General features: G+C 35.8%; 1 protein-coding gene across 1 annotated transcript; it reads right to left on the bottom strand.

Moving 5' to 3' along the window:
• Positions 1-467: 467 nt before the first annotated feature.
• On the bottom strand, positions 468-1,996 carry LOC130947315 (glycine-rich cell wall structural protein-like). Its single transcript, XM_057875982.1, has one exon. It carries the CDS (start codon positions 1,941-1,943, stop codon positions 690-692), a length of 1,254 nt encoding a protein of 417 aa, XP_057731965.1. The 5' UTR covers positions 1,944-1,996; the 3' UTR covers positions 468-689.
• Between the last annotated feature and the right edge of the window lie 14,225 nt (positions 1,997-16,221).

The following is a 16,221-nucleotide window of genomic DNA, read 5'->3' as shown; positions in this document are numbered from 1 at the left end:
ACGCAAATAATAAATTTTTCTTCCTTATTATTATTGTTGAAAAGATAAAATATTGTGCCGTGAAGAATAAAACGTCATATACAAACTTTTGAAAGCGCGTACTCATTCAATTTTTGCCAAGTAAATCCTACGTACTACTTATTAGAAAATGATCTTTCATACCCACATATTCGACAGTGACGAGCCGTTTTTCTGTTTATCTTTTTAATTATCAGCACAGGGGAAACCATCATATATCAATTAATTTCACGGTTCATTTATTTTACGAAATAATTTAAATTTTTTTTTTATCATTTTGATCCTACTCCTTGGTTTTGGGATTATATCAAGTGCTGTATTATTACACTCAAATTTATGTTCCTAGGTATTACATTCAAGAATTGTAACTTTGTTGCTTATGTTTGTGATTGAAATTGGAGACGACAGAAACATTAACTCATATATTGGCAACATAAGACACATAAAAGGGAAGAAAATGTCTATTCTTTCATTAAACTTTAATATCGGCAAGGAGAAGTACATCAATGAATATTATAACAAAATATTATTAGAGCGTAAATATTTTTCTCATGCATAAACTTTTGACAAAAACCAATTCAGAATTATATTGCAAGTGCAACAAATTAATTAAAATAGTATATATGATGATATAATAAAGTTTCATGCATTGCATGCAACGTAAAAAGCACTCAGTGGTGAAATCCAATGCCACCACCTCCACCAGCTCCGCCACCGCCGCCAAATCCGCCACCAGCTCCCCCACCAGCTCCTCCACCAAACCCGCCTCCTGCTCCTCCACCAAATCCACCACCTACACCTCCACCTCCACCTCCACCTCCACCTCCACCTCCTCCGAAGCCACCACCAGATCCCCCTCCAATACCACCACCGAAACCTCCACCTTTACCAAATCCTCCACCAATGCCGCCACCTGAGCCTCCTCCAACACCGCCACCAAAACCACCACCTTTGCCAATTCCTCCTCCAAGGCCACCACCCTTTCCAAATCCACCACCAACACCACCACCTAAACCACCACCTTTTCCAAAGCCGCCACCAGCACCACCACCTAATCCTCCCCCTTTGCCAATTCCACCTCCAAGTCCACCACCCTTTCCAAACCCACCACCGGCACCACCACCAATTCCATGTCCTCCACCAACACCACCGCCAAGTCCTCCACCTTTTCCGAAACCACCACCGGCACCACCACCAAATCCACCACCGTGTCCACCACCAAGACCTCCACCCTTTCCAAATCCGCCACCGGCACCGCCACCGAACCCATGTCCTCCACCAAGACCACCACCTTTTCCAAAGCCGCCACCACCACCAAGTCCACCACCATGTCCACCACCAAGTCCTCCACCGTGTCCACCACCAAGTCCACCACCGTGTCCACCACCAAACCCTCCACCGGCACCACCACCAATGCCATGTCCTCCACCAAGCCCTCCACCACCGCCAGCACCACCACCATGTCCGCCACCAAGACCTCCACCCTTCCCAAATCCACCACCGGCACCGCCACCAATGCCATGTCCTCCACCAAGCCCTCCACCACCGCCAGCACCACCACCAGCACCACCGCCTCCACCAAATCCTCCACCCTTACCTATTCCACCACCGATCCCTCCTCCTTTACCAAACCCACCACCAACACCTCCTCCAAGTCCATGTCCCCCACCGCCACCTGCACCACCACCAAAGCCTCCTCCACCTCCAGCCCCACCGCCTGCACCACCTCCAAAGCCACCCCCAAAACCACCACCAGCTCCTCCACCACCACCAAACCCTCCTCCAAAACCACCTCCCTTTCCAAATCCGAAGTTCTTCTCCTCATTCACACTCGCCAAATTCCTTGCAACCACAACATTGGCCACAAAAGCATTAACACACAGCAACAGCAACACTGCTGCAACTCTTTTGTCAACTCGTACCATTTTTCTTCGATCACTGACACACACACTCTTCAATGTTTGTTCTCCAATCCTCGTTGGGGATGAGAGTAGTGAAGTATCCTTTAAGCATGAAGAGGATTTTATAAGCGAATACCCCACAGCTTGCATTAATGGATTCTCAACTGCTAACTGCTTCCAGCATTTAATGAAAATAGCGCTGTTATAATTGTAGCACAATTATTCACGTACCGTTTGGTGCACCTGCTTTTCACACGAAAGGAAAAACTCTCTTCAACATTATTCAAAAACCATGTACTCTGCAATTTGAGACTTCTTCACATGCCTATAGCTACGTTGCTACTTGCCATTTAATTTGTACACCATGTTCCCTCTTCTCCAATTGGCCATTGCCCAAGTTAGGCATTGCCACCAAGTTTTGTTCTGCTCTTTTTAAAGTAAAAATTATTTTAAATGTTTTAAAAATGTATTAAAATATTTAAAATTTTAAAATTTAAGTCATATCTTTTATATATAAAATATACTTAAAAAAATAACCATCTTACCCATATATAAAATAACAACTACTACAATACATATTAAAAAATAAAATAGAATAAAATATTATTTTAATTATAAAATTTAATTTTTAATATTTTAAATAATTTATTTATGTTCCAAAAATTTTTAAATATATTCAATGTGATTCCATTACATTTGACATTAATAGCTAATGAAATTATTGATGTAAACATTAATAACGTTATTAGTTAAGTTATATTTTTTTATAAGTTAAAAAAATATAACTAATCTTTTATAATATCTTTTAATTTTTTTGTATAAAACTCTAAATTTTAAAAACAATTCTCATTTTTTTAAAATAAAAAAATTTATATTAATAATTATTGGTGGATTAATTTTATTTACATACTAAAATTAAATGCTATTATTTATTTGATATGTGAATTGTTTGAGTCAAACTTAACGACAGGACAACATTAAATTCGCTTAAAATTTTTTGGAATTAAAATAAGACATTTAAAATTTTTTAAAATTGAAATAGAACACTTGAAATATTAAAAATTAAAGTAACATTCGACTCAAATATAGATTAAAAATATGTTAAATACTATATGTATTAATACATAATATATAACTAATAATTTAATAGCTGAATTATAGAATATGTATATTATGTTCTAAAAAAAAATATTGAAATATTTATCATATATATATATATATATTAAACTAGTTAGCTTTGTTAAAGTAAAAAAAAAATGCTAGCTCTTGTCAACTCAACCCGGCTTCTATTACTGTTTCTGTTACCTGCCTCTATGTCGGTGTAAAATTTATTATTATTATTATTATTATTATTATTATTATTATTATTTTGTGAGAGGTCTTATATATAATATATTGTAACATAAATACAGAAAATTTTTTTGAAATAAATTAAAAAATAAATAATTTTTTTTAAAAAAATTTATCTTTATTTTTAAATTTTTTTTTTCTAAAGTTGGAGCAAGTTCGCCCACTGCATCAGTGAACTTATAGATTTTGTTAAAGTTCGTCCACTGCAATGGCGAACTTCATTAAAATTAACAAATTTGTTTATTGATATGGAAAATTTATTTCTATTTTCGTATAATTTGAATTATATTAAAATATTTTTATTTTTTAATTTAAAATTTAATTAGATATAATTTAAATAAAAAATTTTATTTAATTTTATAACAATAAACGTAGTCGTATTATTGTAGTTATATTATTAATTATGTTTATTCAATATTCAGTTTCAAAAAAATTAACAATTTAAATTCGGTAATTTTAAATTTAAAAAATTCAATATTAAATGAACTATATGCAAACAGGTTACATGCATGTTTTGTCTGTATATCTATATAAATCGAATCAAATTCATTTGATTTACACTCTTTTAATGTAAATCAAATAATCAATTAGATTTGAATTAGTAGGTACACTAGTAATTCATTAGTTTTGATTTACTATGAAAAGCTGTTTTAGTGAAATAGTTCCAAATAACTCGAATCAATGAGTTTTGATTTAAGATCCATGGTAAATTGAATTAAAAGGCTTCGATTTATAGCCATAGTAAATCAAGTTGAATAGTTTTAATTTATAAGAAATGAAGTGTTATGTAAATTGAATGAAGTAGATTCGAATATTCGATTTATTAGTTGTGTGCCTATATATACAATTCGAATTCAATTGTTTTGAATTACAATTCAAAACTTCTTTCACTCTCAAACTACCCTCAAGAGAGAAAAGTTAGACAATAACACTACAAAATTCAAAACTGCAAACATGGAGGACGATCCAAATCGTATCTACCGATTAGACGGAGTTGTCTATATTGTTAGTAGGCTAGTAGCATCAATGAAGACGTTAGTAAATAAAATTTATTTTTTTCAAGATGAATCAGAATTGTTAGTAATATTAAGTCGCTTAGAGTATTTGATTATAAGCGTTAGGTGAAATAATTAAACTACAAATAATAATAAGTTACAATAAGTCCCACGACATATATAGGAGCGAGATTCTCTAAAAAGCCAAGGTCACGAGTGGCCAAGAGGGCCCATTTGGAGACTTGGGATCTCAGCAGGAGATGTGAATGTTGCTTAAAGTCAGCCGATAGGTGAAAAAGAATCAACTAGTTTAGTTCTGATATGTTAAAATAGTGATTTAGTAGTTAGAATTTCAAAATTACAACTGCAAGTTAGAGTAGTAATTATAAATAACTGTTAGCTATAGTAGCGATTAGAGGTTTTGTTAAAATTTGTAATTAGTTTTAGATGTTAGTTTAATTAGGGACTAAAATTTTAGTTAGAATTTAATTTAAGTTAAAAGTGTCAGTGATAATAGTAATTTAGGATTGTAATATATTTTACATTAAATTTTTTTATTAGAATTTTTTGTTTTAGGTGATTTTAGATTTAACTAGCTTGGATTTGTTTTTTTTTTTTTGAATTTGTTGATAATATAGGTATTGTAAGATTATTTGTTTGGGTTTAGGGTATTTTGTCCAAAAGGGCATGCATTATTTAATGTTCATTTAGTGAATTATTTTGTTAATTGTTATGGTTTTTAGAAATTTTTTTATCATTATGCAGTCTACCCGATATATCACTAGTATAAGGAGGCAGTATGGTATGTCCTTAGACGATAGGAATATAGGATCATTCTGTACTTGCAGATGGCCAGCTTATACCATCTTGCGAGGCTCAACAGCTAATGATTAGATTTTTGACGGTTTAGAATTTCACTAATGAAATCTCGTTGTAAAGTATAGTCTCTAAACCAACAATAATCCTTTCATACAAAAATTTGTTTGTCACAAGTACAAACCCCTAAAATCTATAAACCGAAATATTTAAACCTCGGGTCGTCTCTCAAAGGACTTGCAGGGTAATGTTCTTGTTATTGGTTATGGACTTGTATATTTTGGGGTTTTAGATGAAAAACGTGAATGGCAAATGGAAAAGAATTTTTATTAACAAAACGGTCTTGGCAAGGTTTGATGATCAAGGATCTCTATCATTATCACTAGCCACAATTATGATAGTTGCAAGGATTAATCCCACTTAGTCATCCTCTAACTAATAGCAAAAGAAAGTCAAGTGAGTTATATCAATCTAAGTCCATAAAGCCTAGCTTTCTACTAATTGAATTAATAAAGGCTAGAGTCAATGGCTATCAACTATCAATCACTTGGATATTAGTAACTCAAGAGTCCTAAGTTATCTTTCCAAGCCAAGAACATAAAATTCTACTCCAACATCCTCCCAAATATTTCATCAAACACTTGGAAGGTACAAAAGAAAAGTATAGTAAATCACAACAAGAATGAATTCTAACAACAATTGAATGTAAAGAATTAACAACAACAATCAAGGAAATCACAATTGTCATGAATTACCTCAAATTGCATTATTGGAAGAAAATAAAAGAACAAAAATAGATCCACAACAAAGTAAAGAATTACAAGAATTAAAGTACAAAACTAGAGAGAGGAAGAAGAGAGGAGTAAGAATTGATAAAGAAAAAGTAAACCAAAGCATGAATTAAACCTAGATCTAAGAGGAGAGATTAACCTAAACTTAATCCTAATTCTAGAGAGAAGTGAGAGCTTCTCTATCTAGAAACTACTTCTAAACTAATCCTAATGTGAACATATGAACTAAACTAAGCTAGAATGCAAAAGTGAATGCCTTCCCCTTCAATCCTTGGTCCTCTAAAGTGCTTTGGCGCTAAAATTGGTTGTGACTGGGCCCCACAGCTTCCCAAAAATCGCTGGGCACGTTTTCTGTTTAAAACTCATGTGCGGCATTCGGCGCGGACGCGCACGGTACGCGTATGCTCCCTGGCCAATATCGCAATGTGCGCGCAAGCACCTTGTGCGCGTGCGCGTCCTTGGCCGATATTACTTCTTTGGCTTTTTATGCTTCTCTCCACTTGCATGCTTCCTTCCTTGCTCCTTTGATCCATGCCTAGCCTATTTTAACTTGAGATTACTAGCAAACACATCAAGGCATCTTATGGAATCAAGGATGAATTAAAAGTACCAAATTGAAGGCTTAAAAAGCATGTTTTTACATTCAAGCTCAAATACGGGAGAGATTACAAAATCATGCTAATTCATTGGCTAAATGTGAGAAAAGGTTAGCAAAATACTCTAAATTCAACACAAGATAAATCCTAAAAATGGGTTTTATCAACGACCACTGGTTTAGATTGAATGAGCTGCTAATCGGTACATTTATGGAAAGATGGCGTCCGGAGACACATACCTTTCATATGTCATTCGAGGAGTGCATGATTATGTTACAAGATGTGGCGTACCGCCTCCCGATCGATGAAAAATACATTAGTGGATGTCTGACAAACTTTAAAAGGTACATTGAGAGTGGCAGATGTGCATGGACTTGGTTCGACGAGCTATTTAAATACGAGTATATTTATTTAAATTTTAAAATTTTAAAATAATAAGAGTTCTTTTATTTTTAATTTAAAAATACTACGAGTTCATTGATTTTTTAATTTAAAATTATCGATTTTAAATAGTTATTTTTTTTAAAACCTAATAAACATAATTAATCATATGAGTACAATAATACGACTACGTTTATTTTTATCAAATTAAATTAAATTATTAATTTAAAATTTTAAATTATGTGAATTAAATAAAAAAATAAAAAATACCAATACAATCCAAATTGTACGTATATAGGAGCAAGCTCGCTGCACCAATGGATGAACTTGTTAGTTTCAATGAAGTTCACCATTGCAGTGGACGAACTTCAACAAAATTTGCAAGTTCGCTCATGTAGTTAAGAGTGTTCATGGGTTTGGATAATCCGATTATATGTCCGAACCCAAACCAAATCGATTAAATTGGTTCTAAAACTGATGAGTAATCGGATATAACTGGACCCACCTAATAATACCCAATCATAATTGATTCGGGTATTAATTTTATAAGAGCGAAATTTGAACTAACCCGTAAACTCAATGACCCTTTTAGTCAATAAAAGATATAAATTCTTCTAATATATATATATATATATATATATATATATATATATATATATATATATATATATATATATATATATATATATATATAGCTGTTACACTAATTAACCAAACTCTATTATAATTGTGAATTTATGAGTATTTTGTTATTGCTATAATATTATTGACTTGCTAGTTAATATTACATGTTTACCATATTTACATAATTGTTCTAAAAAAATTTTTATTTTTTTAAATTTTTATTTCATCAGGTACTTAATTACCTGAATCGAATCAATTCGTTTTTAATTAATTTGATTTTGGATTCACACACAAAAACCGTAAAATTGAACCAATTGCAATTTAATTAGTTCGGTTATCATTTTACCCCAAATTCAAACCAACTCGACCCGTGAATACTCTTAGATGCAGTGGGTGAACTTGCTCCAACTAAAAAAAAAAACAAATTTTAAAAAATAAAGATGAAAAAAATTTATTTTGAAAAGTATTTTATTTAATTTATTTCAAAAATTTTTTCCATAAATACAAATATAAATTAAATATGTGAGATATCAGTGGCTTGGAGAATAAGAATTATCAATGTAGAGAAGTGAGGGAGAAAGAGAGAAATTGAGAGATTCAGTGTGTATATTGATAGATCTAAATTAATTAGAAGTGATTACAATTGGCTGTAGTACAAGTATTTATATCAAGGAATATAAGTGCAGAGTGTATGTTGGTTAGAAATTGTAACTGACTTGCTGAGTTGGCATAACTAATTCTAACAAAAAATCAAAAAGAAAAAGGGACTATCATCACCTACACTAACATACTCCCTTAAACTAAGAGCCTTCTAAAACTCTATTATCATTATCTGTGTAAATCCCGTTAAATTAATAAAGAAGATTAGAAATGTGAATATTATATCAAATTAGGATAGAGCTCATCAAAACGAGAATTTTAACACTAATTAAAAAAAACGGTCCAAAATTGGACCAAAAAGACCGAATCGGTTGAACCGGACCCAAACTGGACCAACCTATTAAATGAACCCAGCCTCCTCATCCTCCCCATTTCAGCAACATTCAGCGCTGAAGCAAATAGGGGAAGGAGAAAAGAAGATCGCCGAAAACTTTTGTGATTTCAAAACGCCGTAGCTCCTCCGTCCGAGCTTCGATTGCCGCACCGTTTGTGGCCACACATCCACCACATCGAGCTCTATATTATTACCAGAACAATTTCATTGGTAAGCCACTAAACACTCCCAACCACTCCTTTCCCCCAATCTTCACTAAATTAAGTAGATGTATTGAATTTCTTTGCTCTTTGATGTTTTAGGATCCAATTAGTTTGAGAAAAACATTCACTCTTGCTCATGTGAAGCTTGGGTAAGGTGAGGATACGATAATTATATTTTAATTTCATTAAATTTGAGTTTTGAGTATTAAATTGGGTATATACGTGTTATGAATGTGTATTAGGTTGTGAATAAATAATTGGAGCTTGAAAGTGTGAATATTGGAACTTGGAGGAAGCTGAGCCTAGTGTTTAATGAATTTTGAGTGGCTGTGTTTATGTTGGATAGATTGCTTTGGTAGTTACGTGGAAATCGGCCAAGGTATGGTTTAGGTTTCTTGCATTTAATATATAATATTCTGTGAAAACTTAGGCTAGACGACCGTAGGATAAGTTAGAATGTATGTATATATTGTGGTTTAATGTCTTGTTATTAATTATGGATTATGTGGTATTGATTAGTTGAAGGATTAATAAAATGTTAATCAATGAGTTGAGGATACAAATATGTGATTCATGAACTATGGTTTGATTGTGGGACTTGGCTTGTGAATATGCAATTGTTGTTGGTGATTTTGGCTTGTGTATATGTGACTATTGTGGGTGTGAAGTGTGATTTTTTTATGGTGGATATGGTGTTAAAGAAGTAGGAGTTGTTGATGTTAGCTTGTGCAGGTGATTGTGTTGGGAGCATGAGAATTGGTTAAATGAGGAAAGAGGTTTTGCAAGTTTTTTTAAAAAGGTTGGTTTTTGGCCGAACTTCAACGAAGTATAACTTGGCTTCTGAACCCCCAATTTGTTTTCAACTTGTTTTAAAATGAAAATTGGGTTTGTGAAGTTTATGTCATTCAAAGAACGGGTGAAAAATATTTTAAACCGAACAAGTTATGGTTGTTGGAAGATTGTATGTTAAAATTGTATTTTTACCATTCTGCAGCCTTGCTACCGAATCTGTTTCTTTTCAAGATCATACGCCCACGCATACACGTGTCCCACGCGTACGCGTGGCATGTTTTTTGACAACGCGCACGCGACTGGCTCCATGCGCACGCGTGAGAGCATGTCCACGCGTACGCGTGACATGAAGATTTCACCTACGTATTTGCATGACAAGGGACGCACGCACGAGCTGCATTTTTACACTCCCACGCGCACGCATGATCCACGCATACGCATGGCACCTGTTCCAGCAAACATGATTTTTGAGGTTTTAAAACATATTTCAGACTTCTAAACCTCTATTTTAATTCCTTTGGTCATAAATAATAGTGTTAAACCTGATAATCAGATGAAGTTAGGAAATGAGGATAACTTGAAGATGAAGTATAATTGAAAAGTGATGAAGTGATTATGAAATATTACGGATGATCATGTATGATACTTGACTTGATAATCAAATGAATGATTATGCATAAAACTTGGCTTGAATGATTAAATGATCTGAGATACGAGATTTTCTAGATAAAGTGACGTGACTTGCCACCATGCGTACCAGGTTGAAACAACGATACTCTATTGACCCTATGACGTAAGGGTGACCGGGCACTATAAATTTCCGGGAATGTTAACCCCCATTGAGAAATATTGATTATTTGAGAAAAAAATTATGCATAGACTCTTGGAGATGCATGTCGAGGGACAGTTTAAGGTTTTTGGACTTGTCGGGTTGGCTAGATAACCGACAGATGAGCCTCATCAGCTATAGGACAGGCATGCATCATATGCATATTACTTGAATTAATTGCTTGTGCATTAACTGGCTGTGCCTAAGTGTACTTGCCATGCTAAATGTATATTTGTTACCTATACTATTTGTAACCTTCTTGTGTTTGCCTTTATCTGTTTATTTGTCTGTGAAATGATGACGAAGATGGAGGTACGGAGGAATGGCAGTATAGGACTTAGATTTAAGGTTAAGTTAAGTTAGGCTTAGATATTTTTAGAAAACCACCTTTTATGACTTTTGTTTAATACTTTAAGCTCTATGATCTGAGTGTCGGCGTTCTAGCATTGCCTCTGCCATTTCCAGGACCTTATATATTATGTGTTTGGCAGGATAACTTGTTCCAGGACCTTATATTTTATGACACACACACACACACACACACACACACACACACACACACACACACTCTTATCTCTCTTTCTCCGCATAACTTGTTCCTTTGCTCCTTTTAGAGGTTCATGGAGAGGCAGGATTTTTTTTATGTACATTTGGATTTTGGATATATATGTATATATGTGTAAATATTCTCCAGCCAGTCTAGACATTGCAGGCTGAGTTATGAGTTTGTTATTTTGTATCTTTGGCACTTTATTCCTACTTTTATAATCTTATGTTTGATGGTTAGAGCTTTCTTAGCACGCAAGTTAACTCGTTTATTGAGCGATGCGCTTTTATTTCACGATTTCTATTCCCCCTATTCTTCAAGGCTCCTAGTATATTATAATCTTTCTGCTATTACATGTACATATTTTATTTTAGAGGTCGTAATATCACACCACCTCTGTTTTATGAGATAAGCATAAAACTTAGTGTGGTAGGGTGTTACAATCTACACTAACATGCCCTTGTAAAAAAAAGGACTTCTAAGAATCTGCTTCAAACACCCTGAGTAAGTTTCTAGATTTAAAGAATGCTGCTGCTGGAAAAGGTTTGGTAAGTGTATCTGCAAGTTGGTCTTTTGCTGGAATGTATTGAACAAAGATTTCTTTTCTGGTGACAAGGTCTCTCACAAAGGACTGACTAAGAACTAAATATTTTGACTTGTTGTGCAGGATTGGGTTGGAAGAAAGGAGCACGACACTTAAATTATCACAGTAAACTACAGGCTTGGTGGAGCAGGGTATTCTGATTTCAGTGAGCAAGTTCTACAGCCAAACGATTTTAGTCACTGCATCAGAAATGCCTCTAAATTCTGCTTTTATACTGCTCTTTAAAACTACAATTTATTTTTTGCTTGCCCAGGACACTAGATCTAAGCCTAGATAGATTTCATACCCATTTGTAGATTTTCTATCATCAACATCACTTGTCTAATCTGAGTCACAAAAATCATAAATTTTGAAATTTGTGAAATTTCTAAACCTTAAACCATGTTAAGTTGTGCCTGAGAGATACCTGAAAATTTGTGTCACTGCCTTCCAATGAGATTCAAGGGGTGGTTAAGAAACTATGTAACCTTATTGATTGGTGCACGAAACTGACTCTGTACGTTTCGCACAGATAGATCGACAAGTATATCGGATCGTCCAAGTAATACCTCAGGTGAGTGAGGGTCGATCCCACTGAGATTGTTGGTTTGGGCAAGCAGTGGATATCTTGCAGATCTTAATCAGGCAAATAAAAAATATAGTTGTCACGAAAAAATGCATAAAACAGATAAATAAATAAAACGTTACTAGATAGGTGTAAAATCAATGGTATGAGACCGGTTGAGGCTTCAGAGATGCTTCTTTCTTCTGGATCAAATTTTCTCACTATCTATTCCAACTTCTAATTGATTCATTCCATGGAAGGCTGTATATGATTAATGCCGGGTCAGCGGTCATTAATATTCTCTGCTTCAGATCAAACGCTGGGTCGGCGGTCATCTATTCTGAACAGGGGTGAAGCTCTAATAGTCCATTCCCTTCCATTCCCTTAGTGATCATACTCAAAGCGTCACAGACAAGGTCAAATGTTCCGAATTAGAGAATGTTGCTCCTTTGGTTCTAGCCTATACCACAAAGGCCCTAATCGTCCCGCACATCGGCTGAATTGATGTCTCGAAAAGTCCCCAACGAAGTCGTGGATTAGCCGTCTAAGAGATGTATAATCAAGCTTGTGGTTCAATACTATCCCGTCAATGACTCGCAAGAACCCATGTAGAATGAGTATGATTGTCACGGGTTATCCGATTCATAAATTTGAAGAACGAAGATACATCTTAGAATAGAATCAAGCGTAGATTGAAGTAGAATAGTGATATTATTAATTCATAAGAATCAGCAGAGCTCCTAACCTTAACCTTAGAAGGTTAATGACTGATATTGTATAAAAAGTAATGTTCAAAAATAAGATATGCTGGAGAGAGAGAGAGAGAGAGAGACCCTAAACATGGTTGATCTTCTCCTATATATACTAATCTGCTAACTAGGGATTACAGAAATAAGATAAACTAGTCTTGTAATGCAACAATCTACTTTTTGGACCCACTTGGTGAGTGTTTGGGCTGAGCTAAGGGGGTCTCCACGTGCTAGGACTCCTTAGGGGCGTTGAACACCAGCCTTGGGCTCTTGTTTGGACGTTGGACACCAGCTGCTTGGTGCGCGAAATTGTGAACAATACTTTTCACAACTCTCATAATCCCTGGTCATGAACTCCAAAAACTTGGTGGTTCAATTCCATGGCATTACACAACTTCGCACAACTAACCAGCAAGTGCACTGGGTCGTCCAAGTAATACCTTACGTGAGTAAGGGTCGATCCCACGGAGATTGTTAGCATTGAAGCAAGCTATGGTCATCTTGTAAATCTTAGTCAGGTAAACTCAAATGTATATGATGATGAATGAAAATAATATAAAGATAAAGATAGTGATACTTATGTATATCATTGGTGTAAGAGCTTCAGACAAGTGTATGAAGATGCCTTCCCTTCCGTCTCTCTGCTTTCCTACTGCCTTCATCCAATCCTTCTTACTCCTTTCCATGGCAAGCTCGTGTAGGGTTTCACTGTTGTCAGCAGCTACCTCCCATCCTCGCAGTGAAAGCTAATGCACGCACTCTGTCACAGTACTGCCAATCACCGGTTTGGTTCCCTCCCCTACCGGAATAGAATCCCTCTTTTGCGTCTGTCACTAACGCCCAGTAGGTTACAGGTTTGAAGCACGTCACAGTCATTCAGTCATTGAATCCTACTCAGAATACCACAGACAAGGTTAGACCTTCCGGATTCTCTTGAATGCTGCCATCAAGTCCTGCCTATACCACGAAGACTCTGATCTCACGGAATGGTTGGCTCGTTTGTCAGGCGAGCACTCGGTTGTCAGGCGATCAACCATGCATCGTGCAATCGGGAATCCAAGAGATATTCACTAAGCCTCAGATGCTTGTAGAACAAGAATGGTTGTCAGTCACCTTGTTCATGAGTGAGAATGGTGATGGGCGTCAATCATCACCTTCATCATGTTGAAGAACAAGTGATATCTTGGACAAAGAACAAGCGGAATTGAATGGAAGAACAATAGTAATTGCATTAATACTCGAGGTACAGCAGAGCTCCACACCTTAATCTATGGTGTGTAGAAACTCCACCGTTGAAAATACATAAGAACAAGGTCTAGGCATGGCCGAATGGCCAGCCTCCCAAAGAGGGTTCAATCATCAAAACATGATCCAAAAGATCTTTTTTACAATAGTAAAAGGTCCTACTTATAGATAACTAGTAGCCTAAGGTGTACAAAGATGAGTAAATGACATAAAAATCCACTTCCGGGCCCACTTGGTGTGTGCTTGGGCTGAGCAATGAAGCATTTTCGTGTAGAGACTCTCCTTGGAGTTAAACGCCAGCTTTAGTGCCAGTTTGGGCGTTTAACTCCCAATTAGGTGCCAGTTCCGGCGTTTAACGCTGGAATTTCTTGAGGTGACTTTGAACGCCGGTTTGGGCCATCAAATCTTGGGCAAAGTATGGACTATTATATATTGCTGGAAAGCCCAGGATGTCTACTTTCCAACGCCGTTGAGAGCGCGCCAATTGGGCTTCTGTAGCTCCAGAAAATCCACTTCGAGTGCAGGGAGGTCAGAATCCAACAGCATCTGCAGTCCTTTTGAGTCTCTGGATCAGATTTTTGCTCAGATCCCTCAATTTCAGCCAGAAAATACCTGAAATCACAGAAAAACACACAAACTCATAGTAAAGTCCAGAAAAGTGAATTTTAACTAAAAACTAATAAAAATATACTAAAAACTAACTAAATCATACTAAAAACATACTAAAAACAATGCCAAAAAGCATACAAATTATCCGCTCATCACAACACCAAACTTAAATTGTTGCTTGTCCCCAAGCAACTGAAGATCAAATAAGATAAAAAGAACAGAATATGCAATGAACTCCAAAAACATCTATGAAGATTAGTATTAATTAGATGAGCGGGGCTTTTATCTTTTGCCTCTGAATAGTTTTGGCATCTCACTTTATCCCTTATAATTCAGAATGATTGGCTTCTTTAGGAACTTAGAATCCAGATAGTGTTAATGATTCTCCTAGTAAAGTATGATGATTCTTGAACATAGCCATTTATTGAGTCTTGGCTGTGGCCCAAAGCACTCTGTCTTCCAGTATTACCACCGGATACATACATGCCACAGACACATAATTGGGTGAACCTTTTCAGATTGTGACTCAGCTTTGCTAAAGTCCCCAATTAGAGGTGTCCAGGGTTCTTAAGCACACTCTTATTTGCCTTGGATCACAACTCTTATTCTTTCTCTTTTTCTTTCTCTTTTTTTTTCTTTTTTTTTTTCGAATAATTTTTTTTTTCGGTTTTTGCTTGCTTTCTTTCTTGCTTCAAGAATCATCTTTTTATGATTTTTCAGATCCTCAGTAACATGTCTCCTTTTTCATCATTCTTTCAAGAGCCAACATTCATGAACCACAAATTCAAAAGACATATGCACTGTTCAAGCATACATTCAGAGAACAAAAGTGTTGCCACCACATCAAAATAATTAAACTATTATAAAATTCAGAATTCATGCAATCCTTTCCTTTTCAATTAAGCACGTTTTTATTAAAGAAAGGTGATGGATTCATAGGACATTCATAACTTTAAGGCATAGACACTAAGACACTAATGATCACAAGACACAAACATGGATAACATAAAGCACAAAAATTCGAAAAACAGAAGAATAAAGAACAAGGAAATCAAGGAACGGGTCCACCTTAGTGATGGCGGCTCTTCCTTCCTCTTGAAGATCCTATGGAGTGCTTGAGCTCCTCAATGTCTCTTCCTTGTCTTTGTTGCTCCTCCCTCATGATTCTTTGGTCTTCTTTAATTTCATGGAGGAGAATGGAGTGTTCTTGATGCTCCACCCTTAGTTGTCCCATGTTGGAACTCAACTCTCCTAGGGAGGTGTTTAGTTGCTCCCAATAATTTTGTGGAGGAAAGTGCATCCCTTGAGGAATCTCAGGGATCTCTTGATGAGAGGGGTCTCTTGTGTACTCCATCCTTTTCTTGGTGATGGGCTTGTCCTCATCAATGGGGGTATCTCCTTCTATGTCAACTCCAACTGAATAACAGAGGTGACAAATGAGGTGAGGAAAGGCTAACCTTGCCAAGGTGGAGGTCTTGTCCGCCACCTTATAGAGTTCTTGGGCTATAACCTCATGAACCTCTATTTCTTCTCCAATCATGATGCTATGGATCATGATGGCCCGGTCTATGGTAACTTCGGACCGGTTGCTAGTGGGAATGATTGAGCGTTGTATGAACTCTAACCATCCTCT

The sequence above is a fragment of the Arachis stenosperma genome, chromosome 9, assembly GCF_014773155.1.
Source record: "Arachis stenosperma cultivar V10309 chromosome 9, arast.V10309.gnm1.PFL2, whole genome shotgun sequence".
NCBI lineage: Eukaryota > Viridiplantae > Streptophyta > Magnoliopsida > Fabales > Fabaceae > Arachis > Arachis stenosperma.
The sequence above is the reverse complement of the archived record's forward strand: the minus strand, read 5'-3'. Positions and strand labels throughout refer to the sequence as shown.

Bases quoted from the DNA above. Each gene is read 5' to 3' on its own strand.
- LOC130947315 (XM_057875982.1), bottom strand. From the start codon at position 1,943: ATGGTACGAGTTGACAAAAGAGTTGCAGCAGTGTTGCTGTTGCTGTGT.